This window comes from Puntigrus tetrazona, chromosome 13, assembly GCF_018831695.1.
Source record: "Puntigrus tetrazona isolate hp1 chromosome 13, ASM1883169v1, whole genome shotgun sequence".
Lineage (NCBI taxonomy): Eukaryota > Metazoa > Chordata > Actinopteri > Cypriniformes > Cyprinidae > Puntigrus > Puntigrus tetrazona.
The window spans coordinates 15,254,279-15,277,086 of NC_056711.1; the positions used below are offsets into that span (position 1 = coordinate 15,254,279).

The 22,808-nt window shown below is 37.2% G+C and overlaps 1 protein-coding gene across 3 annotated transcripts; it reads left to right on the top strand.

The window, feature by feature from the left end:
- Positions 1–795: 795 nt before the first annotated feature.
- On the top strand, positions 796–20,956 carry fam135a (family with sequence similarity 135 member A). 3 transcript variants are annotated; one of them, XR_006252370.1, is made up of 23 exons: positions 796–1,100; positions 1,502–1,556; positions 3,487–3,613; positions 9,073–9,152; positions 10,137–10,276; positions 10,380–10,450; positions 10,620–10,793; positions 10,981–11,107; positions 11,658–11,811; positions 13,130–13,207; positions 13,600–13,649; positions 14,349–14,507; positions 14,689–14,762; positions 14,861–15,015; positions 15,525–17,325; positions 17,950–18,110; positions 18,208–18,299; positions 18,518–18,615; positions 19,048–19,199; positions 19,286–19,396; positions 19,479–19,592; positions 19,786–20,084; positions 20,528–20,956. XR_006252370.1 is itself a non-coding variant. In XM_043255710.1 (22 exons), the coding sequence occupies exons 3-22, from the start codon at positions 3,537–3,539 to the stop codon at positions 19,989–19,991; spliced, it is 4,074 nt and encodes a 1,357-aa protein (XP_043111645.1). In that variant the 5' UTR covers positions 796–1,100; positions 1,502–1,556; positions 3,487–3,536; the 3' UTR covers positions 19,992–20,956. The 3 variants fall into 3 exon arrangements, 2 of the variants coding, with proteins under 2 accessions (XP_043111645.1, XP_043111646.1); XM_043255710.1 differs by having other exon boundaries at positions 19,786–20,956; XM_043255711.1 differs by lacking the exon at positions 13,130–13,207 and having other exon boundaries at positions 797–1,100; positions 19,786–20,956.
- The last annotated feature ends 1,852 nt before the right edge of the window (positions 20,957–22,808 follow it).

Below are 22,808 nucleotides of genomic sequence, written 5' to 3' on the forward strand. Positions count from 1 at the left end.
TGCTACCTTTTATGTGGAATAGTAGATATGTAAAATCATCTGCTAAACAGCTAAATGTGCATGTAAATAGAAATTTTGTAAAAACACAACAGATAGTACAGGATTGTCTTTAATGTGTGAATTTGATATTTACATTGCAAGGAGGATCAGCTTTGTGATAAGAGTTAGCTTTGCACAATGGTAAATTAAAAACCGGATAAACCAGTTGGTGATAAGTCATTTGAATACCACTGCAGAGGAACTGCTGTGAAACTTTATCCCTAAGTCTTAAAGTAATGCAATAATGATTGCTGTTGTTTGTGTGTGTCCTGTCTGTGGTTTAAAAATGGACAAAGACTCAAATTCACATGCAAAGAAATACTTTCAGATCTTAATATACAATAAGAAATGCACATATGGATTTTTGATAGCCTACTCTTTACATATTCTTGGTAATGTTAAATGCATTGGGATTGTTTCTTGTTTTCCTGTTTTTCCTAATTATTATTTTTTATTTAACAATATAATGATATATGTTTCAGGTCTTCAATCAGTCAACCAATCAATCAAAAAAGCGGGTTTATTTTATTTTATTCACATATATACACATTAATTAGGCTCTCATTAGGATTATACGTTTGCTGTTTTGTTTTTTTGTAAACAATATAACATAATTCTGTTATAATATTTCACTGTAATATTCGGCATAGTTGTCTTTTAGCTAAACCAAAACGTCTGAAATGAACCGTTATAAGAAGGAAGGGAGCGAATAACGTTTTCAATAAATAATAAGGGCAGGAATTATATACTAACGCCTTTGATAGGAACCGGCGTTGTACCGGCTTGTGTGAGCGCCTCCCTTAAAACTCACTCTTACAAGACACAAAACACAAGTTTGGACAATATTTACGATCTGCCGCTGACCGTATGGAGATGTGATCCATTTTTTTCCATCCACTCTGACCGATCCGTCGTTTTAAGTCCGCTGTGAAGACGGAGCCGTAAGGGAATTTTAAACGGCATGCCGAAGAATTAAGCAGCCGGGTGATCGGAGCGTCGAGGGCTGGATCACTCTGAAATTGAACCCGCGGATTGAGGCCTAATTTCCGAAGCGGATACATGTACGTGGTTTTTAATGATATAACAGCCATATATTTGGTAAACTGTAACTGTTTGTTCCGTTTCAGATTGTAGTTTTGAAAACGCATCTGTTAACCTACGCAAATATTGTTATGTTTGTAAAGGCTGGTCATTTGACAAGCAAAATAGGCTAGCGCTAAGAGCTAACTGCCTCTCAGAAAGCAAATTTACGCGACGCGAATAAAAAGACAACAGCTGTGTTTAAATAACTCTATAATGTATTTGTTATTGCAATTCATAATGAAATAAAATGGGCTGTAACGTTTAGTTGCATTATCAAATGACGTGCGTGTTTGAATGTTTTATTTGAGAAACTTTATTAAATTGTTAAGTTAGGCTTAATATGTGTTTTATAATATATGTTTATATGACTTTTACATAGGGTTGTGTTTATCAGTTGACATGAGGAGAGAAGATATTAAACCGAGTAAGGACGGGTGAGTCATTTAGACTAATAATGTTCTCAAATAACTGAATATGTAATAAAGTGTGTGTATATGCTAACTAAATACATTTTGTAAAATGAAAACGCTAAAGCATGAGTGAAACGTTCCCTTATCATTCAGTGTAATACATACACATATATATATATATATATATATATATATATATATATATATATATATATATATATATATATTCAATCCTATACTGGGTTGTTAATTGTTTTGATTGGTTGCAAACCAATCTTTTGAATAAATACTGAAGATTAAATGAAACCATTTGATTTGAAGACCAAAAAGTCAGAAAAAGGTACAGTATTTAGGATGAAATAACAGACTCTTGGATTGTACAGAAACAGATTCTTGAATGCTTGGCTGCATGGTAGATCTTGAAATATTTGTGTTGCAAAAAAACGTTTCTCTGTGAAGGAAATGAAGGATTTCTTCAGATCTTGACTCTTGTGTCATTGAATTTGACGGAGAGTGAGCAGAAGAAAACATAAAGCAGCAGGAATATCAAGGATATGCCATGCAGTAGGACAACATTGATATCATAACTTAATTTTTGCAGGCACTGCTCAGAAAAAGGGAAGTGGCTGCTCTTACATAAATAAGTCTTTCTGTGTTCTGTTATTTGTATCAGAGCAAGCAGTGCTAAGGCAGTGGGACCGGGCTCTAGTGTTCTTATCACCAGCTTAACACATGTTAGAAGGAAAATCTTACAGTGGTTGATCTGATTTGACTTTGTGGTTTGCATGTGATAGGCGGCTGCAGCTCGCCTCTCATTTAAGGTAGTTAATCTGTATTAATGAAAGCTAAAAGCCCCGATAATGCCACAAAGCAAAAGAAATCCTCCAGAGACCCCCGTGGGGCAGTCTAGCCAGTGTTAGTGGAGGTATTTGTATTGAACTGTCTGAAGTGTGCTGGACTTGTCAGGATCTTGCATCACGCCTCAGTACTGTAACTGTGACTTGCAAATAAGGGTGAATCATTCTGAAAGCCTGTGGGGTGTGTGTGAAAGCATTCTGTGTTAATTCAAAACAAGCACAGGCAGTGCCTAAAGATATAATGGTGAAGAGCATCGAGAATACACCGTACGAATGCCATTGCTATATTTGTGGGGTTTAAATGTCAAGAGGTAGTTAGACTCGTCTTATGAACTTGCGTCAGATTTTTTTAGTGAAGTGGAAGTGCATGAGGTTTCTTTTGTAAAAAAAAAAAAAAAAAAACAGTCTTCTGAACAGTAATCTTTCGAGCAACTTTCTTTGTGAGGTTTGTTAGAAGTATGAGAGTTGTGCGTTTTAGAAATTGTTCAGTTTTCTGTTATGAATAATGAAATCAAGTCATTACATAAGCATAGTTAGTATATGAAAAAAAAGATTTTCAAATCTGTATTTTTTTTTTTTTTTTGATTTCCATGAAAAATATTAAGCAGCACAACTGTTTTCAACATTGCTAAGAAATGTTTCTTAAGCAAATCAGCTTATAAGAAAGAGATTCAAATTTGTTGTCACAAAATAAATTCCATATATATATATATATATATATATATATAAGAAATTGATTTTAAATTGCAGTAATATTTCACAGTATTGCTGTCTTTACTGTGTTTCTGATCAGATAGATTTTAACAACATGAAAATTTGTATTGTCCCAAAATCTTTGAACATGAATGTGTATTTTGATATCTTTGATATATAAGTTAGTATATAATTTTGATTCAAATTCCATATTTAAATGTTAAAAATGTGATTATTACTGACATGCATCTGCTTCGGGTTGCACATGTATGTGTATATTTTCTTAAACGGTTTCACTTCAATCCATTTTGGGCTATATTTCAGCGTAGAAATGTTCCCACTTCTTTTGGTTCTTCCACATGTTATGACAGAGCTGTTCAATCCGATTATCTGTTCTTCCCCAGTTTTGCTGCCGATCGTTTGAGACAGGCCCTCCTCCAGCCCTGAAGCCAGCATGACGGAGGTCCAGGCCACAGTGGAGTTCTCTGTGGAGCTCCACAAGTTCTATAATGTGGATCTTTTCCAAAGAGGGTAAGAACATGTTCTAATACCCTTCTGTTCCACTAAAGATCTTATCCCGGTGAAAGTGTCATTCCAGGTCGGGTAGCACATGCAGATAAAATATTTTCAAGGTTGATTTTGGTTAGAAGCCACAACTAAAACAAAAGGAATTGGAATGATCTTCATTTGAAAACATCAGCAGTGTTTTATCAGGCTACTGCTCCTAAGAATGAGCTTATATTGTCTAGTTTATGTAGACAAATGGTGAAATGGTGGCAATGTGTTTGTAGTAAGATTCATTTAGAAGGAAGTTAATAGTGAATGTATTCATGCAAGGGTATAAATGTGTTTCACATCCCTTTGTATGTCGCTTTTTTGGTCTTAGAGTTTGTCTTAATGTTGAGTCTAATTGGTAAACCCTGTTGGTTCTTGATGCCATAAATGAAGCTATTTTGTTGACTGTAAAATGCAGTACAGAAACTTGCAGCCTGCAGCTCTCGACTTCATTTAGGCACTCCATATGAGATCATCTTCGCTGATATTAATAACATGCAGCGCTCTTTTACAGTCTGTACAGTCTCACTTTCGTTCCTGCCATTGCTTGCCGGCACGAGTCTTGTGCATCAGCTTTTCTTAGAATTCATAATTTAGGAGTCTTCTCTCAACTATTTTTGTTCAGGCATGTCACACATTGCACATGCTTGTACCGTTGTGTTTAATGTTGCACAGTTTTATTCTCCATAAGTTGACTAGCAGAGAAAAAAAAAACCCTTATAAAGAGCAAGGTATTTTTTTGACCCTGATCCGATAAGAGTAAATACAAGTTACTACAATAAGTACATTATGGTGCAGTAGAGAGTTAATGTTGCCTGCTGCTTGGTGAATTTGCATTGGTGGAATCCAGTCATTTCAAAAGGAATCTGTGCAGTTTGGAGGGGTTTTTTTGTGAAGGGGGAAAAAAGGTTTTCCATGCAGATCTGTATACTGGTATATCACCCACCCCTACTAAGTATTAGCATTTTAAAGGGATAATTCACCAAAAAGAAACATTCTGTCATTAATTAATTTTACACATTGTTCCAAACCCGTAAGACCTTTGTTGTTCTTGAGAAAACATTAAGATATTTTTGATGAAATCTGAGAGCTTCCTGACAGACATAGACCGCAACGACATAAGTAAAATAGTCTGTGTGACAGCAGTGGTTTGACCGTAAATTTACGAAGCTGCAAGAATGAAAAATGTATTCATCAATCTTCCTCCCTTCTAAATCATGTTTTCCATATTTATCGAGAGTACCTCTGCACACGATGGTGCATAAGTCATTATTGCACGCTCACACATAGAGATATACTACTGCTACATGTGAACATGTCAGTGGTAATATTGCACATCAATGCTTTTCTGCACAATCAGTATTACACTTGCACATACAGATTGCATTACAGCTATATTTCTGAAATATAGCTGTACTTATCTATTCTTATTACTGTTTTATTTTTACGTATTATAATATATATTTCTTATGCATATTTTGCACTTGTTTTGGCATTCAGTGTGTACAGCAAAATAAGAATTTTATTGTACAGGTAAACTTGTTTTTCCTCAATGTGCACATGATAAACACTTTGAATCTTGAATCTTGCTGTTGTAAAACATGCATGTTAATGTGCAAAGGAAAGCAATGGACATGCACAGTGGTGATTTGCAGGAGAAAAACTGTTGAATAAAGCCATTATTTTAGTTTTCTTTGCAAGTGAAAATATTCTTGTAGCTTTGGTAAAACACGATTAAACCACTGATGCCACATGGACTATTTTATTTTTGTGCTTAATACATTTCTGGGCCTGGGAACATTTTAGTTGCTTTGCTGCCTAAAGAGCTCTCGTATTTCAGCAAGATATTTTAGTTTAGTTTTTTGATGAGCGAAGGTCTTACTGGGTTGGAACGACATGAGGGCGAGTAATTTACGACAGCATTTTTGCTTTTCAGGTTAACTGTCCCTTTAACAGCTTGTACAATTTGAGGTTTCAGTCATGCCTGTAGCTCAAATGGTGCAGGACACAAAGTTAGCTTTGGGCTAGCAGTTTAAACAGCTAAGTATGTACAACTTCCACTAATGCATGTGTCATAGATCTAGACAGAATAAAAATAAAAAAAAATCATATTTAACATAAGGATGCCATTTCTATTAGCAGACAATCTCAGAATACAATTGAGGTTAACTGCAGATTGCACCAGTTTCAGTATGTGCCAGAAACCTGAAATGACCCAGCATGCGGTACAGGTGTTTGAACACTCCTAGTCTTATCCTAAGCAAGGAAATGTGGGCATTTGTACACGCAAGAGCCTAATGGCCCATTCCTGTAACGTGATCTCTAGAGTCCATTGTGCACTATGAAAAGCCACAGTTTTATTCGGTACAGGTAAGAGTTAAGTTACAAGTGCTGCCCACATTTCAAAACCAGTCACTAGATGTAGCTAGTGGTGGGCGGTATGAGTATGATACAGGTCTTTACTAATACATAAAGTTATTTTTGCTGGCTATCATAGCAAAAAAAAAAAAAAATTGTGGTAAAATGTTATTTAAGGGCATAGTCTATCGAAAACTGAAAATTCTTTCATCATTTATTCACCCTCATGTCATTCCATACATATGACTTTTTTTTTCTGGGGCTTCACAATTAATCAAATTTCTAATTGCTTTTGCAATTACTAATGAAACAACTATATAATCGCTAAAAGCGGCAATTAATTGTTCAAAATCCACTCATGTTGTTCTGCGCGCTTAAGATGTGTTCTTATCTTAAGGGATTTTGCATGGCTTTAATTGTAGTTTTAGTATAGCATTATAATGCTATGCATATTTGTACTTTTTTTTTTATTTAAAGAACAAATCAACTCGATGTTCACATTGGAGGCTTAATGCTATTGAAAAGTGTTCAAGGTTTTTTTTTTTCAGGTTTTATCTTTATTTTCATCTAAAAATACGAAATGCGGTTGCTTTAAGCAGTGATGTAAACGTCATTAATTGTAAATTACAATTACAATTTCCAGGGAATAGTCGGCAGTTAGGATTTTTGTCGTAATTGTGCAGCCCCGCTTTCTTCTGCAGAACGAAAAAAAGAATGTTGGTAGTCAGATGGCCTCAGTTCCTATTTATGCGGAATATAAAATGAAGGTCAATGGGAACCAAAACTGTTAAGATTGCAAACATTCTTTAAAATATCCTTGTTCCAGAGATTATACAGTTGAGAAAATGATGATAGAATTTAGATTTTTAGATGAACTATCACTTTTTACGTTTTATGCAGCATCACGTTTTCTTTGTTACAATGTAAAGAGTGTGCTTTAAACAATCAAATCAATCACTTTTATTTATGTATGTCCAATAAAGAAATGCTAATGGTTATGGTCAGTGCTCAGTAGGGTTGTTTGGTGTCAACAAAGCAGTTTGCAACCTCAGGTTAACATTCCACATCTGCTGACATTGTCGCCACGGGTCTAACTACAACACAGATCCATTGGGTTTGCTCAGCTGTGCGACAGGAAGCATAGCGCAACCGTCATTCTCCTCTTCAGGTCCTGCAGGGGGACTAGTTGTTTGTTCCTGTTCCCAGTTCTGTGTTCCGGCCAGCCGGTTGTATTCTTGCGTATCTCCTCGCTCCCACATAAGTGGCTCTGTGCGCTTTTGATGTCATGATATTCTTGTCAGAAGGAAAATTGCAGCTCTATTTTGGTTGCCTGAACTTCCTCCTTCATTGCAAATGCATGGGAGGACAGAGCGCAGGATATAAACACGAGCTGTGTGTGTGTGTGTGTGTGTGTGTGTGTGTGTGTGTGTGTGTGTGGATACAGCCATGTGCTGGAGCTCTCTGATGAGAATAGTGTGTCCGGATTATTCAGGCGAGCTCTGATGAGTAGAAATGAGGAACTGAGAGGGTGCGAGATGTATTTGCCCATCATAGCAGTATCATCCTTTCTAAAAAAAAAAAGGAGAAAAAGCGGACCGGTTTCTTAAAAAAAAAAAAAAAAAAAAAAATGCCGAAAATATTTTTTTCCAAGAGGTTTAGTCGTGTTACTGGTTTGTAAACTGCCATTTTCTGCTTAATGCAGTATTAATATATTCTGACAGCATTTTTCCGCATTGCTGAATCTGTGGTGGCTAAAGAAATAAAGGTTTAGCTGAGTTCTAATTCATTGTTATGAGGGGGAAAACAGACACTGCAAAATACATTCTCTCTAAGGACTTTTAGGGATGCACCGAATGTTCAGCAACTGAAACTGTTAATTAATGTTAAGAATAATAACTGAAAAGACTGAATAAATTATACACAACAATGATGTGATGATGTGCAGGACTTGACATTTTTTTGCTTCCCAGCCACTGTGGCTTGTGGTTTTCCTCATTTACTAGCCATTCAGCATTTTCAGTGACCACAATTTTCTTGTTGGGAAATTAATTTAATATGGCTTAATATTTCACACACAAGTTATTTAACCTATTTAAAGGGCATTTTCCCCTTACGGTGTTAACTGCATGTATAATCTTTCATAACAAAGTCTTATATTTTATTAATAATTTAACTTAAAATAAGATAATATAGGACAATTACGAATCATATGAAATCAGTATGTATGTATATTTTTTTTTATATCTATATACATAAAAATATATACATAAGTTTTTTATATTATAAATATAAAATTTAATGATTAGTTTAGACGGCTGATTTATTCGATTGATTTGGTAACAAAACACCCCTGCTCCGTGTATTGTAACTATTCAGCTGTGATTTTTGTTTGGAATTAGCCAAATAGAGCAAAAATGGTCAACAATAGGTCATTTCAATAAATTCAAATTTAAATACTGAACTAAAAAGTATATTAACTACTCATTTTAACTCTTGTAAATAATGTCAAATTTACAATCATGATTTTCAGGGAAATTCCCTCTCTTGGTCGTTTCATATTGCTTAACTAAGCTGAGTTTTATAATTAGAAACACTGTTAAATTTTCGTCTGTGATTCTTCAGAAATCGTTCTAATATTCTGATTTGCAGCTTATGAAACGTTTCTTGTTATTGTCAGTGTCAGATGGTTCTGAGGCTATGTTTTTGAAGAAACGTTGAGGATTCTTTTTATTAATAGAAAGTGCAAAAGAACAGCATTTGTTTGAAATACAAAACATTGGTAATATAACCGTCTAAAAAAATAGTTCAAAGACTAACTTTCTCAAATAACTTAACTATTTTGAGTATAATACTGAGCGTCAGGTATTTCTTACATGGACTGCACTCAGTAAGAAGAAAAATATCATCAAAAAGGGTCATTTAGATAGCAGTCCATAATAAAATCTGGTGTTAAAATCGTACGTGTTTGCGTGATAGTAATAAAGCAGGCATACGTTGTTACAGCTGCGAGAAGTATAATGCGTGTCTTGAATTTTTTTGCATTTTATGAACCCTTTATTTCTTGTATGTGATGACAGGTTCTATCAGATCCGAGCCAGTATGAAAGTGCCGCCACGGATCCCGCAGAGAGTAGAAGCCAGTCTGCTGCATCCCATAGGTAAAAAAAACAAAACACTTATACACCTCAGATGAACAAGTCCTGTCATGTGACGTAAGAATACAACAGAAATAAATCAGGCAACCAAAAAATTCATTTGTTCGAACGCAACAAATAGAGTTGGTATTTAAACTTAACAAAATGTTGACAAATATTATAAAATGCATGATGTGTTTGTTTTTGGTTTTTTTTGTCTAGATGTTGTTCAAAGCCACTTTTTTTTTTTTTTTTTTTTTTTTTAGATTTTGGTTTAATTAACAAAATAATAGTAGTACTTAATAGCATATTACAAATATAATAATAGTATTGTTTATTTTTAAAAATGTATTTATTTGTAATGTTATTTTAAAATATACATAAATGTATTTATTTAAGAAAAAGATTTGATCTGTATAGTTTCTCAGTCATTATTTTGGAGGTTTTTCTTTACTGATGCCTCATTCCATTTTTGCCATTAATGTGTATGTGCTGAAGTTGTATTTTCTAAAGACAAATAAAATGTTTCAGCCAGTTAAATTATCAGTTTAATCTCTACAGAGATTTCTTCAGGCTGTATATTTCAAAGGAATGCAGCTTATCTTCAGTTATGAGGGTTAAATGTTTCTTTTCTAACAATTCTCACAGCTGTAGCCTTCGGCTCTCTTAATATTGCATCAACATTCACCTCAGGGCTTACATTGATTGACACAGTGGGTTGAAAGTATCTTCACCTGCTCTTTAACAGGCTCTGTATCTATTGGAGTGTGTAATACCTTACACCCTGTGGGAAAATGCGGTGAGGAGCATCATTATCTGTCCAGCAATTCCTCAAATTCTTTACCAATACAAATGGCAGGGCAGTCTTTTAGCTTTGTGTTTGAAAAGCACGTGTTATGTTATTTGACAATGATAACGGTCAGATGCGAGATGCACTAATACCATTTAAGTTTAAGTAAGATTTTCAGGCCCTGTTTGTAAAGCCCTGTTAACGTGTTTTTCTCCCAGGTTCGCATCTGGCTTTTCCAGCATCAGTCCAGGATGACGTGGTCTGCAGCAAAACCTTTCAGATACTTTATAAAAATGAGGAGATTGTAGTCAACGACGTCCTTGTGTTCAAAGTGATGATGCTGCTAGATGCAAAGAAGGTAAGCGAGTCTCATGACTCCACGCGCACACCAAGGGTTCAGTGATTAAAATCTGCCTCCGTGTGCATCACTAGCGTTGGTGACTGTCTTTTTTTCCCTGCAGGTGGAAGAGTCCTTAAATGAAATGGACTTTCAGCTGTCGTTGGACCTGTTCTTTACCGATGGCGACTACTCGTATGTAAAATAATAAATTAATGCAGTTTAAATTTAAATATATATATATATTTAGAAACGACTATATTTTGCTGTTGTTTGTATTTAGAATCAGGGTTTTGAAAAACGCTATTACCTAAAAGAGTTGTTTCACATATAACAGTGCGTGCTTGTTTTTGTCTGTGTTCAGGCCCGAGGACCCAAGTTCTCTCCAGAGCATCAGCAGTCGAACGCTGCGTTTGCACTTTAGCCTCCACAGAGGCATCCACCAGCATGTCAACGTCATGTTTGACTACTTCCACCTGTCTGTCATCTCTGCCACTATCCACGCATCACTGGTGGCCCTGCATCAACCTCTAATCAGGTCAGCAAGTGCGCTGAGAACTGGACCAGCAGATCATAGTAGTCATTTTGAATATGTCACAAATAAAGACAGTTGACTGCCGTGCTTCCCGGCAGTCCCAAAGGAGCTCTTTATCAAATATGTGTCTTATTTTCAAAGCAGTAGAATTGCGTCTGCTATATTTGACTGTAAGTGTTTGCCCCCTCAGTTTCCCACGGCCAGTCAAAAGCACCTGGTTGAATCGTAACGCTCCGGCACAGAGCAAAGACTCTCTCATCCCAACTCTGGAGTCTGTGGTATTCGGCACCACCTACGTCAAGCAGTTGTCCCCAGATGTAAGAATACAAGTACACACGCACAAATATCTTCTATCAACCAAATCAACATTTAATGTGCAAGAGATCTAGACACTTTCCTATTAGGTATTGATTTCATAAGTTTCATTGACATTACATGCTCTTTTTTTTTTTTTTAAGCTAAGAAAGTAAAGTGTATTTTAGTCCAATTAGTATAACACTTTGCTGACATAACATTTGCAAAGTACAGAGGCAGTGATTTTCTCATATCAGTGAGTTTTAAATGTGTCCATAAATAGACATCATTATGTAACTGAAAGGCTTGAGCTGTTACTGTAAATAAGATGATGTGATTTTTGCATTACAGCAATTCTCATGAGACCCCAGTCACATTAAGATGTCATGTAGGTGTCTGAAGGACTGTTGTGAACTCTAGTAGAGTTCACCTTTATACCTTCTTCGAATAAGAAACTTTTTTTCAAGATTGTATCACTTAAGGGACATTATTATCGTAATGCAAAAACTTGTAATGCTCCTGCTGTTGATGCAGCGTTCAGTGGTGCATCAAGTCGTCTTTCATGATTTGCAGGGCAAAACCTTCCTGGTATCAGATCAGTGCCTACAGCACGCCTTCAGCCTGCACCAGAACATGTGTGCCAGCTTGCTGCAGGCATATCAGGGCCTGTTCTGCTATTTAACCTCCCTGACCAAGAATCTTCCTGCATCCCAGCGCATAGAACTAGGTATGTAGTCCACCAGAGCTGAGAGAATAAAAGACTTGTTTCCAACCTGAGTTGGAAGACTAAAATTATTTATGTTAAAACATTTTTACACCGCAATCTTCACTCTTTGACCCTGTATAAATCTTTTTTTTTTTTTTTTTATCATGATGTTTTGCTTTAATTTGCTTTGCAGTGTGTCATTTTAACAAAACGTTGAGTACTAAATCCAGCTTAATCAATGAGCTTTGGTATGTTTGCGTTCTTTGGGGGCTGTATGAATCTATTTTAAACATTTTATATTTCTCATATAAATCGAAAATGTATCATGGTTTCCACAAAAATATTAAGAAGATTTTTAAAAAGAAAAATATGTTTCTTGAGCACTAAATAAGCATGTCAGAATGATGTAACCCCGAAGACTGGAGTAATTCTTACTGATAATATGACATCACAGAAACTTAATTATTTGAAAATATATAAAACATGTACTTTTCTCATTATCTCATTGTTACTTAATTTTGATCAAATAAATGCATCCTTGGTGATCAAAAGAGAAAAAAATGAAAAAAATCATTGAAAAATATAAAAATATAAAAAGTCTATATAATATTTATCCACCAAATCCTATTAATTACATTTAGAGACAGTAATTCTCTGGGGCTAAAAGAATAACCCACTTTCATTAATCCATAATATTTGTATGTGTTTTTTTATCATTCTGTATGATTATATTTATTACATTAAAACTTTTATATATTAATATATTTTACATATAAAACTTAAAAAAATAATCTATAATAAGATATACATTTTTGCTTATTGCCATATATATGTCTGTATATATTTGTATATATCTGTATATTTGCTTTGTTGTCTATGCTTGGGATCATTTGTTTTCGCATATTAATATATATGTTTTAATCTCATTAGAGCACTGAATACTCACTTACACTAATGTACCCATTCACTTGAAAATCTATTTAGAGACTTTTGAAGAGCTGCTTTTCTGGACACTTACCTGTTAATGTTTATTTAACTGCATATTGTATTCCTCTGCCCTCTATCTTATGTATATATCAGCATGCGGATGCTTTAATGTCCCGTTTTTGTGTGTTTGGACCTCAGATCTATAATACCTATAGCCTATAATACGACTTTCCCTTCAGAACTTTCACTGTAACACCTCACTCACTTAGTCAAAACTAAACTACTCACCCCTTGCTGCTTCTGACAGTGACTGAACTGAACTTGCATGTATTTAAGGGTTCATTTAAAGTTAAAAAGCAAAAGGGGAGATTGACAGTTTTAAACGTGCCTATATGTGCAATCCCACCACTAGCCAAGCCCAGCATGCAGGTCCTTTATGAACGAGTTCTCAGAAGACCTTACCCTCCAGGCCAAAGGCACGTCTACATAGGTATGTCCCTCCAAAACCGACCCTAAAAATCGCTCCACATGCCTCTTTCCTTTCATTTGTGTCTTTTTTTAGCTTTCTTTCTTCCGTTCCCCTTAACTTGGGCGTTTGTCAATGGCAAGTGTCCTTCAGTCAGGGAGCTTTCAGCTCAACTTAGTCTTCCTTTCCTTTAGTAGTATCTCAGATCTCAGGCTGTCTTGGGATCAGTCTTATTGCTTAAACGTTGCTGGTATTCTCTGTCCTCTGATTCCTACTTCCTGTGCTGTTAAACCTCTAGATCCCTCTCATGTGCTGTCAATCACAGGCTCTTCAGACAGACCCTTCTCTCTCATTCACTCCATACTGCTGCTGTAGGACCAGAATTTTAACTGTCTTTTTTTTATTTTTTTTTATAGAGGAACTTGATGTGGAGACCCGACTTAATGAGCTTTGTGAACAAGTCAAGGTATGTCAAGGGAACCATTTAATACAAAAAATACAGAGCAGGATGTGTCCCAAGCAAGTCAATATCTTTATTAAGCTTTATAGAATGTCATAGAACTTTATTGAAGTGTCTTGTTACCGTCTGGCAACTGTAAAACAGAATTGGATTTCAGAATACAGTTTCGGAGCAAAGTTGTTCTTGGAATATGAATCAACAAATCAGAGATTTACAGTGAATATGAATAATGATGATTTGGTTTGTATCCATCAGTGTTCCAGTACTTAAAGGGATAGTTCACCCACAAATGAAATTTCTGTCATTAATTACTCATTCTTGTGTCATTCCAAACCCATAAGGTTTTACTCACATTTTTGATGAATTCTGAGAGCTGTCTGAATCTCATCTGCATCTCCCTGGTGCCATTTTGGAGACTTTTCACTGAACATAAACAATGTATGCTGTTCTGTTTTAGCCAAGCCACACAAATTTTCATTTTTGGTTGAACCATCCCTTTTATGCACTGAACTGTATAAACATAGGCATTACAACTTGGTAATTTAATGTACAAATAATTTCCAGCAAATATAAATGCAGATATTCAATGTGAGATATACAATTATAGTAATTTTACATTAGGGCATACCTCCTACTGCTGTGGTGTATTATGATGGTGTACTACACTCTTTTTATATTTATGGTTGTCTGCATGTAATCTTGTAGCAGAGGGCAGAGAGCCCAGATGAGTTGGCTGAACTGGTGAACATGAATTTGGCACAGCTGTGCTCTCTGCTCATGGCATTGTGGGGGAATTTCCTGGAAGTGGTGTCCCTGAATGAGCGGGTCTCTGCACTGTTGGCCCAGGAGCACCATACAGTACGGGTGAGTTGAGACATTTTTATCATACATATTCTAATTGCATACTTCCTTTGTGTTATTCATTGCATTCAGGCATCTTTGTATGTCAAAGATGCCTGAAATTCATATCGCATAATTAGGAGTGTTTGTGGTATATTTGACAGTATATTTCTGCCTTTGCTTATGTTGTATTTACCATTTTTAGGTGCAAAGATTTGCAGAAGCTTTCTTTTGTCTTGAACACCCAAGACAGAGTGCTCTGGCCTACCAGGAACTGCAGTATGGCTTCAAATATCATTACTGTAATATAGTTATTTAGCACACAGATTAGATGTGAATTCTCATGATAAATTTATATGAACTACTTTATTCAACAGTGCTCACAGTCACCAACAGATGACCACAGCTATCAAGAACTCCACCTACTTCTTGTCCTTGCCACCTCTTCCTGTTGAATGTGCTGATCTCGATGGAGATGTGAACTCTCTACCAATCATCTTTGAGGATAGATATTTAGAATCAGTTACTGAAGGTAACAGTACTTGTTTCTGCTCATAGAAAAAAACTCATTTTGAAAGTGTTCAAGATTTGTGCAAGCTTTAAAGCATGCTTTTGATGGATTAAAAACACTAAAGCAGTGCTGTTCGATGCTGTGTCCGGGAGGCCTTCCTAGATAGCTTAACTCAACCCTATCTGACCATAAAAAGATGTTGATTAGCTGGTTCAGTTATGTTTTATTAGGGTTAGAGCCTAACTCTTCTGAACTTTGGCCCTTCAGGAGCAGGACTGGACACACCTGAACTAAATATAGTGTAAAGAGAAAAGACTTTTGAAATTATAGGTTTTGTGCTAGTTCATGCTGTCTTTAAGATAAAGTAGGTGTGGCATGGTGATTTGGTTATGAATTACTTATGAAATGCTTAAAGGTTAAGACCCTTCATCCGTTTTTTTTTTATGTTAGTTAGTGCAATAGAAACAGTCCTTATAGATAAGTGAAAAGTCTGCTAAACAACTACTTACCATGTTTCTTCTACACTGAAGATCGCGATGGTCCATGGCTTGGTCTCCACAACACCAGGAGCAGCTCTGTGTCCACAAAAGCAGACAGGTCCAACTCAAAGGACTGCATTGCTAGTGGATTGGGAGGCATCGGCCCATACTCGGATAAACAGCAATCTGCCCTCGCCACGGCTTGGCCTGAACAGAATGAGCCTCCCCTCAAATCCAAAGCCAAATCTATCAAGCTAAAGAAGAATGCAAAGACTGAAAATTCAAAGAAGCTGATCAGGCAGAGCTCGAAAGACTCAGTGGTCCTCACAGGCTACAAGAACTTGAAGGTTCCTCATGGTGAACCGACCACCAAGTCCAAAGAAGTTGACGTTCAATGCAATCCGAAAGACGAGCTAGATGATGGAATCAAATACAGCCACCAGAATGAAACTGCAACCACGCATTGTGCTCAGAATACTAAACACTGCACCACAAGCGACATTCAAGGCAGCACCGGCATCCAGAGCGATAGCTTTTCCAATCTTTTGAGTTTGCAAATGCAGGCTAGGCCCCAGGCAGGTACTGGAGCAGAAGCCACACAAAGCGCAGCTGCCAGAATTGAATCGACACATCCCCCCACTGGGCTCAGACATATTGATGTCAAACCGAATGACAAGGACCCCTACCAGGGCGATAAGGTCACCATTCTCTTACCGCACCACTCTGATCCAACCGACAAGAGGGATGTTCCAGAGATCACACAGACCGATTTCTCTGAGTTCAAGAGCCGAGTCGGGGATGGTGCCACGTTCGTCGGAGCTTGTGGAGCTGCCTTGAGAAGTGATTGTGTTCCTCAAGCTTCCTCCAGGCTCTCAGACTCAGGAATCGAGAGCGAGCCCAGCTCTGCAACACAGTTAGCACCGGTTTCTCCATCTCCTTTTGCGAATACTAGCCTGGAGGCACCTACAGAGCCTATTCTGCAGAGTGCCCACCAGAGACCATCTCCACTCAGCCCGGCCTCCAGAGCCACCACCTTGGAGGCTCTCAATCCAGAGAGCACTAGTGGCATCAGCGGAGTTCAGTCTTCCCTCACCTCCATTAATTCGCTCCCCTCGGATGATGAGGTGGAGACGGAGGTCACTAGCAGAAAATCCAGCATCCTGGTGCAGGAACAGAGCCTGATATTTTCAGGAGAAACTCATAGCCTACCGTTATCAAGCTCTAAAGTTTTGACTCAACAAAAAGCCTCTATCAGTCATAGAGATGGGCTGGTGTCTTACAATGAGGACTCTGCTATCCAGCCCCGCTGTGAAACTAATGTTCCTGACAGGCTGACAGGATCTAATGAGATTGATCTTCCAGGTGGTGCAGCTTCGGGGCCAGAAGCATGTAGTGAGCCTCAGACGGCTGCCCAGTCCAGTACATCGGTCACAAGCAGCACGGACCTGGTAAAGAAAGGCTTTGTGGAGAACTACTTTGGTTCACGTTCCAGCACTGATGTATCTGAGATCAGCCCGTTAGAGACTGCAGCTGTAACGCTGGGGATTCAGACTAGCCTCAATCCTAATGACGAAGAGGATGAGGACGAAGAACAGGAACATGAGATGATTGAGAATGGTTATTATGAGGAGACAGATGGGCTGGTTTATGTTAATGGACTCCCCGGGGAGGATGGAAGTTGCGAGGATGGGGGAGCAGAGGGAAGGACCCTTTTTTATGATCACCTGGGTTTGGAACAGCTCCAGGAAACATACATCCCCTCAGCCGGCCTGCAGACACGGCCTCCCGGACCAGCACCAACCAGCAGCGACATGTGCTGGTACAAGAGCGCCCCCACTGCCCAGATGACAGCGTGAGTTTTCTTTTTAGCCTTTGCTCTTTTGAATTTTGCTATGCACAAAATTAATGTAATAAATTGAATTCAAACATAATTTTTCTAACTTTAAGATTTTCAGGATTGCTTAATGAATAGAAAGTTTAAAAGACTTAAAGATTAATGTAATGCATCTCTGCTGAGCATAAATTTCTTTCCTTTTTTTACCGGCACCAAACCTTTAAACACTAGTATACAGTATGTTATTTCAAACAGTAGTATCTTCATAAAACTTTAATAACTTGCTTCACTTCTACAACAACTTGCCTTTTTGACTGAAATCATCTAGGTCATACTAATTATATTAACGTTAATGTGAATTTTAATGTTAACCAGAAGCCATATAGCTATTTAGGCATTGTAATGTTTGCAAAATATGTTGCAGTAATCTAATGCCAATTATTACAAAAAAATTTAACAACAAATAATAAAAGTATATTTCAAATGTTCTTTTACATTGTGTAAGATGGGATTCTGTTACTGCATTGACATTTTTAGAAATACATTAAAATCAGAGTTCATATTGCTGCAGATGCATGAACTAATACTTCAAAGTAGGTTCCTTTTTTGTGCCACTGTTTGATTCTGTGTTTCGATCCTTAGGTTTGCCCAAGCAAAAGAGGAGCTGAAGCAACTAAAGTTACCAGGCTTCTTGTACAGCGAGGTGGCAAATCTGGCATCCACTGTGCCGTATTTCAGCATGGATGAGGATGAAAACTGTGACGAGGGCATACACTTAATAGTTTGCGTACACGGTCTGGATGGTAAGCAGTCACAATGTTGGTAATCCTATATATATAACCCAGAGTCCACATTTACAGATTAATTTATTTTTTCTTTAAATAAAAACTGTGTTTTTAGGTAACAGTGCGGATCTGCGTCTAGTGAAGACTTATTTGGAGCTCGGTTTACCTGGAGCTCGTATAGATTTCCTAATGTCAGAACGCAATCAGGTAAAGTGCAGAACGGTCCCATGTACAAGCACTGGGTTTGGGCTGTTTCTAGAATGAATACATTGTGTTATGTAAACTAAAACAATTGAAAATATACTTTAAAACTGATTTTTTTAATTATATGTAAAATCACTGATAAGAATTCTGTAGGGTTGGAAGATCATTTCAAAAGGGGACGTATTTTGAAATATTAACCTTCTTTGTTTTTGTTATTCAAGAATGATACATTTGCTGATTTTGAATCCATGACTGACAGACTTTTGGATGAAATAGTGCAGTACATACAAATCTACAACCTCACAGTTTCCAAGATAAGGTAAGATCTGTACGTTAAACTCAAATATATGAGAAAGCTAAAATCTAAAATCTGTATTTCTACAGATAACATTTTAATGACCCTGTCCAGTGTGACAGTGAGTGATTTTGAGGACACTATTTTGTGCAATTATCGTTACATATTTTTATTTAATAATTTAAATATTATTGTGGTGTCAAAACACTAGACTAAAAGACTGTGAGGATTGAACCAGTGTGCATCGTGGTACATTCTGGCACACTTGAGCAACATTTTGCACTAAATTATTTAATTTAATTTAATTACATTAAATTAAATTAAGCGGATGTTAAAATGGAGGTCAGTTCAAGTATGGGCCTGTAATTGAATTTTAACTTGACCTTGTTGAAAAAATGTGCTTGTCAAAGCTAAAACTCCTCTAGGATGACAGAATCACCATGTTGTCTTTCTCAGTTTTGTGGGCCATTCACTTGGAAATCTGATCGTGCGCTCGGTGCTGACGAGGCCCAGGTTTAAGTGTTATCTCAGCAGACTGCACACGTTTCTATCTCTGTCTGGACCGCATCTTGGCACGCTGTATAACAGCTCAGCCCTCGTCAATACCGGTAACCCATCCTCGTGAACTCAGCAGTTTTCTGAAGACAGTCATTTATGAGCCATTCATTTTTAAACCGCTTTTTCTCTCTGTCAGGGTTGTGGTTTATGCAGAAGTGGAAGAAATCTGGCTCTCTGCTGCAGCTGACCTGTCGCGACCACTCTGACCCACGCCAGACCTTCCTCTATAAGCTAAGCAAGAAAGCTGGTCAGTGGGACGTTATTTTGATTCCACTAAGTGGCTGTTAGTTCGTTTTTCTCCATATACCAACTTTCAAACTCTGCTTTAGGCCTTCAGTTCTTTAAGAATGTGGTGCTGGTGGGGTCTCTTCAGGACAGATATGTCCCCTATCACTCTGCTCGAATCGAGATGTGCAAAACAGCCTTAAAGGACAAACAGACTGGTGAGAATTAAAGAAAGAGTTCACACTCAATTTCATTTTTCATCATTTAGTTACCCTCGTGTCATTCCAAACCCATGTGATTTTTAATAACGCAAGTTTAGAGTCAATTCAATTTGAGTTAAAGGTGCAGTATGAAGATCTTGGGATTGTTTTACTAACAATGTATTCCTGTCTTTTTTTATTGTGGGATCAGGTCCGGTGTATGCCGAGATGATCGAGAACCTTCTACTCCCTGTGCTTCAGAACAAAGACTGCAACCTGGTGCGTTACGATGTCATCCACGCGCTGCCCAACACCGCCAACTCCCTGATTGGCAGAGCAGCCCACATCGCCGTCCTGGACTCCGAGATTTTCCTGGAAAAGTTCTTTCTGGTGGCGGGGCTCAAGTTTTTTCAGTAGCCTTGCTAGATCGGAAGCGAATACCTCACTGCAAAACGGACGTTTTTCTGCTTCTTTTTTTCCCCCCTCACGGTTTTAAGTATGCTATCGGAGGTAAAGCGAAATATATCAGTGTTATTTTTGTTGTTGATTTCGTTTCTATCTGGTCTGTTGTGAATGTGGAACTTACGGTTTTTATTTTTCTACTGCCATTTTTTTTTAATGGTCTGTTCATTAAGAAAATCAAACCTCCTTGTGGTATTTTTTTCAGTGTTATTTATGTACAACGTTAATTTTTACCATTTTTCATTTAACAATTCATTCTATTAAACTATCTTATGCTGAACTGGAAATGTAGCTGCTAAAAAAAAGAATGAACTATTTATTCGGGGTGGAAATCCAGGTCGTTTTCATGGTAAAAGAGCGTTCACTTGAACATTTTGGTATCTGGGGTTGGTTGGCTTGCATCCGAACTGCATAAAACATATTTTCTATTAAGAAATTGCCATTTGACTACACATTTTTTACAATTTTTTTTTTTTTTTACAACGTCAAAGGCTTCCTGAACCTAGACGAACATGATTGTAGCTGAAACGAAGCAGCCTTGGACCGCGTGTTGGTTTTATACGATGTCTCTGGTGCCCATTGCATTCTCATGCACAATCTCGACCTAGCCTGGAGTTGGGTGGAGAAAACGCACGCTTAGCATGTTAGTATTTTCTTTTTATTACAGGGGATACAGGTAACAAATGAACAATGGGCCAGGTGTGTGGGCTTAGACGGTTAGTCGGTTTAAAACAGCACAAATACTAGTAATCGAATCACATAGTTGTGGGAAAGTATTTATGTTTGATTTCCTATGGAGGAATTTGTTGATGCTTGTGTGCAAAATACTTTAAATAAAACATTGGAATTATCCTGTATTTGTTAAAATGGTTTTGTAACATTAACTCCACATTTCATTAAATGTATTCGCAATAAATGTTTTCGATGTCTCTCTTTCCTTTTTTTGTTTTGAATGGAAGTTTTGTTTTTATGGACTACTGTTTATTTTAAGTCTAAATAAAATGTCTGAAACCTGTGGAAGGCCTTTTCCATAACGGTAGGTAATTACAATCTTACACCTTGTTTGTTTTTAACATTTGACTTGATTTCAAGTTATGATTGAAGTATTTGGAGTCACACAAAAGCTTTGTGTAAGGCACATTAATACAAAAAACATGTACAATACTATTGTATTGTTGGTGTTTGTATGAACGAGTTGCATGTTGGGTCATTAGCACACTTCCTTCTCTAGATGGCACTGTTTACTAAATCTCCAAATGGAAGCTATGTTTGTATATTGGATGCATTTCGTAATATAGTTGGATACTATTGTAGTATTATATATTATTGTGTATTATTACTAGATTGAATTCATGTTTTTATTGAATTTATGTATTTGGGTAATTTTGTTCTTTTATTTGAGTGTATATATAGAGAGAGAGAGAAACGTTACCTTGGCAAATAGCTGAAATATAACTATATAACTATAAATTTTACTTTTAGCTTATTTTGCACTTATTTTGTTTTATTTTGGAATTTAAAAGGTGGAATTTTACTACAGCTAAAACAATTTCAAACCATTTTTTTTATTAGTGTATATGTTTTGTTCATGGAATGATCCCCCTCCTTTATTTAGCTGCTAGTGTTTTGCTGCATGCGGCCTCTTGAAACCAGCTGATCTTTGGAATGTGGGGTCACCATGGAAACCTTAAAGACCTGAATGAAAGCGGCCTGTTATCCGGCACCACCCCCCAGTTATCCAGACCGCCTCTGCGGGATGATGCCGTGCGGTCCGCGCGGAGAAAAAGCCAGGGATCGAAGGTCATGTGAATATGATCACAGCAGGGGTCAGTGGTCGAAAACAGCACGCAGCTATTTTCTTAGAGACTCTTAAGAGGCTGAAATTGGCAAGACAGCGGACATCTTTTTAACACAATGGAAGAAGAAGATAATCCCTGATGGCCTGTCATGACCCTTAACAGACCCTTAATCACCCCACACAAACACAATCAGCACAGCTCATCAAACACTCTCTTTTCATGCTGAAATATCAGTCATTTAAATGTTTTGTTCTCCAAATTACTGTTTGATTTAACTATAGATGTTTGATTTGATGATTCTGCACGACGATCAAACATTTGAGTTGTTAATTGTGGTATGGCACTGAATTAGTGCAATCTCAGACAGGTTAAATCTTAATTGGTAATCTGATTGTTAAGGATTTAATCTGACCCAGGCAGGTCCAGAGACTTGTTTTTACCCAAAGAAGAGGAAAGAAAAAGCAATACATAATAAGTGTGAAGGTGGTCTCTAGTTTCTGCGTGTGTCAAACAAGACTTGCGGTACACACTCCGAAGTCCTGATCTATATTTAATGATTTGTGATAAACCAAAATATCCATATTGTCATTTAGTTAACCAGCTGGACCCTGCCACTCCAGCTCTATAGCATCAGGTCGCCATCCAGTTAAGTTCATCAACAATTACCCCATCAGAAATCTTGGTCAAAGACCTTCAAAGATCACATTGCAAAAGCTCCTTGATCTGGCAGGTTTGCACTGCACAACATCAGAAAGATCAGGCTCTTCTAATTGGAGCATGCTGCACAACTTCTTCTCCAAGCTGGACTATCTCAATACTCTTCTTGCTGGTCTTCTACCATGCACAGTCTTTACACGTGATTCTGAATTCAGCGGCATGATTGGTCTTCAATAAACCCATAAAGGCCCATGTCACACTTCTATCTCTGCACTGGCTCCTGGTTGCAAAACGTCAAAGTTCAAGACGTTGATGC

Excerpts from the sequence above, each read along its gene's own strand:
- fam135a (XM_043255710.1), top strand. The coding sequence starts at position 3,537 with ATGACGGAGGTCCAGGCCACAGTGGAGTTCTCTGTGGAGCTCCACAAG. Across the intron at positions 15,016-15,524 it reads TTTAGAATCAGTTACTGAAG|ATCGCGATGGTCCATGGCTT; the intron begins GTAACAGTACTT and ends TCTACACTGAAG. Across the intron at positions 18,111-18,207 it reads TTGCGTACACGGTCTGGATG|GTAACAGTGCGGATCTGCGT; the intron begins GTAAGCAGTCAC and ends CTGTGTTTTTAG.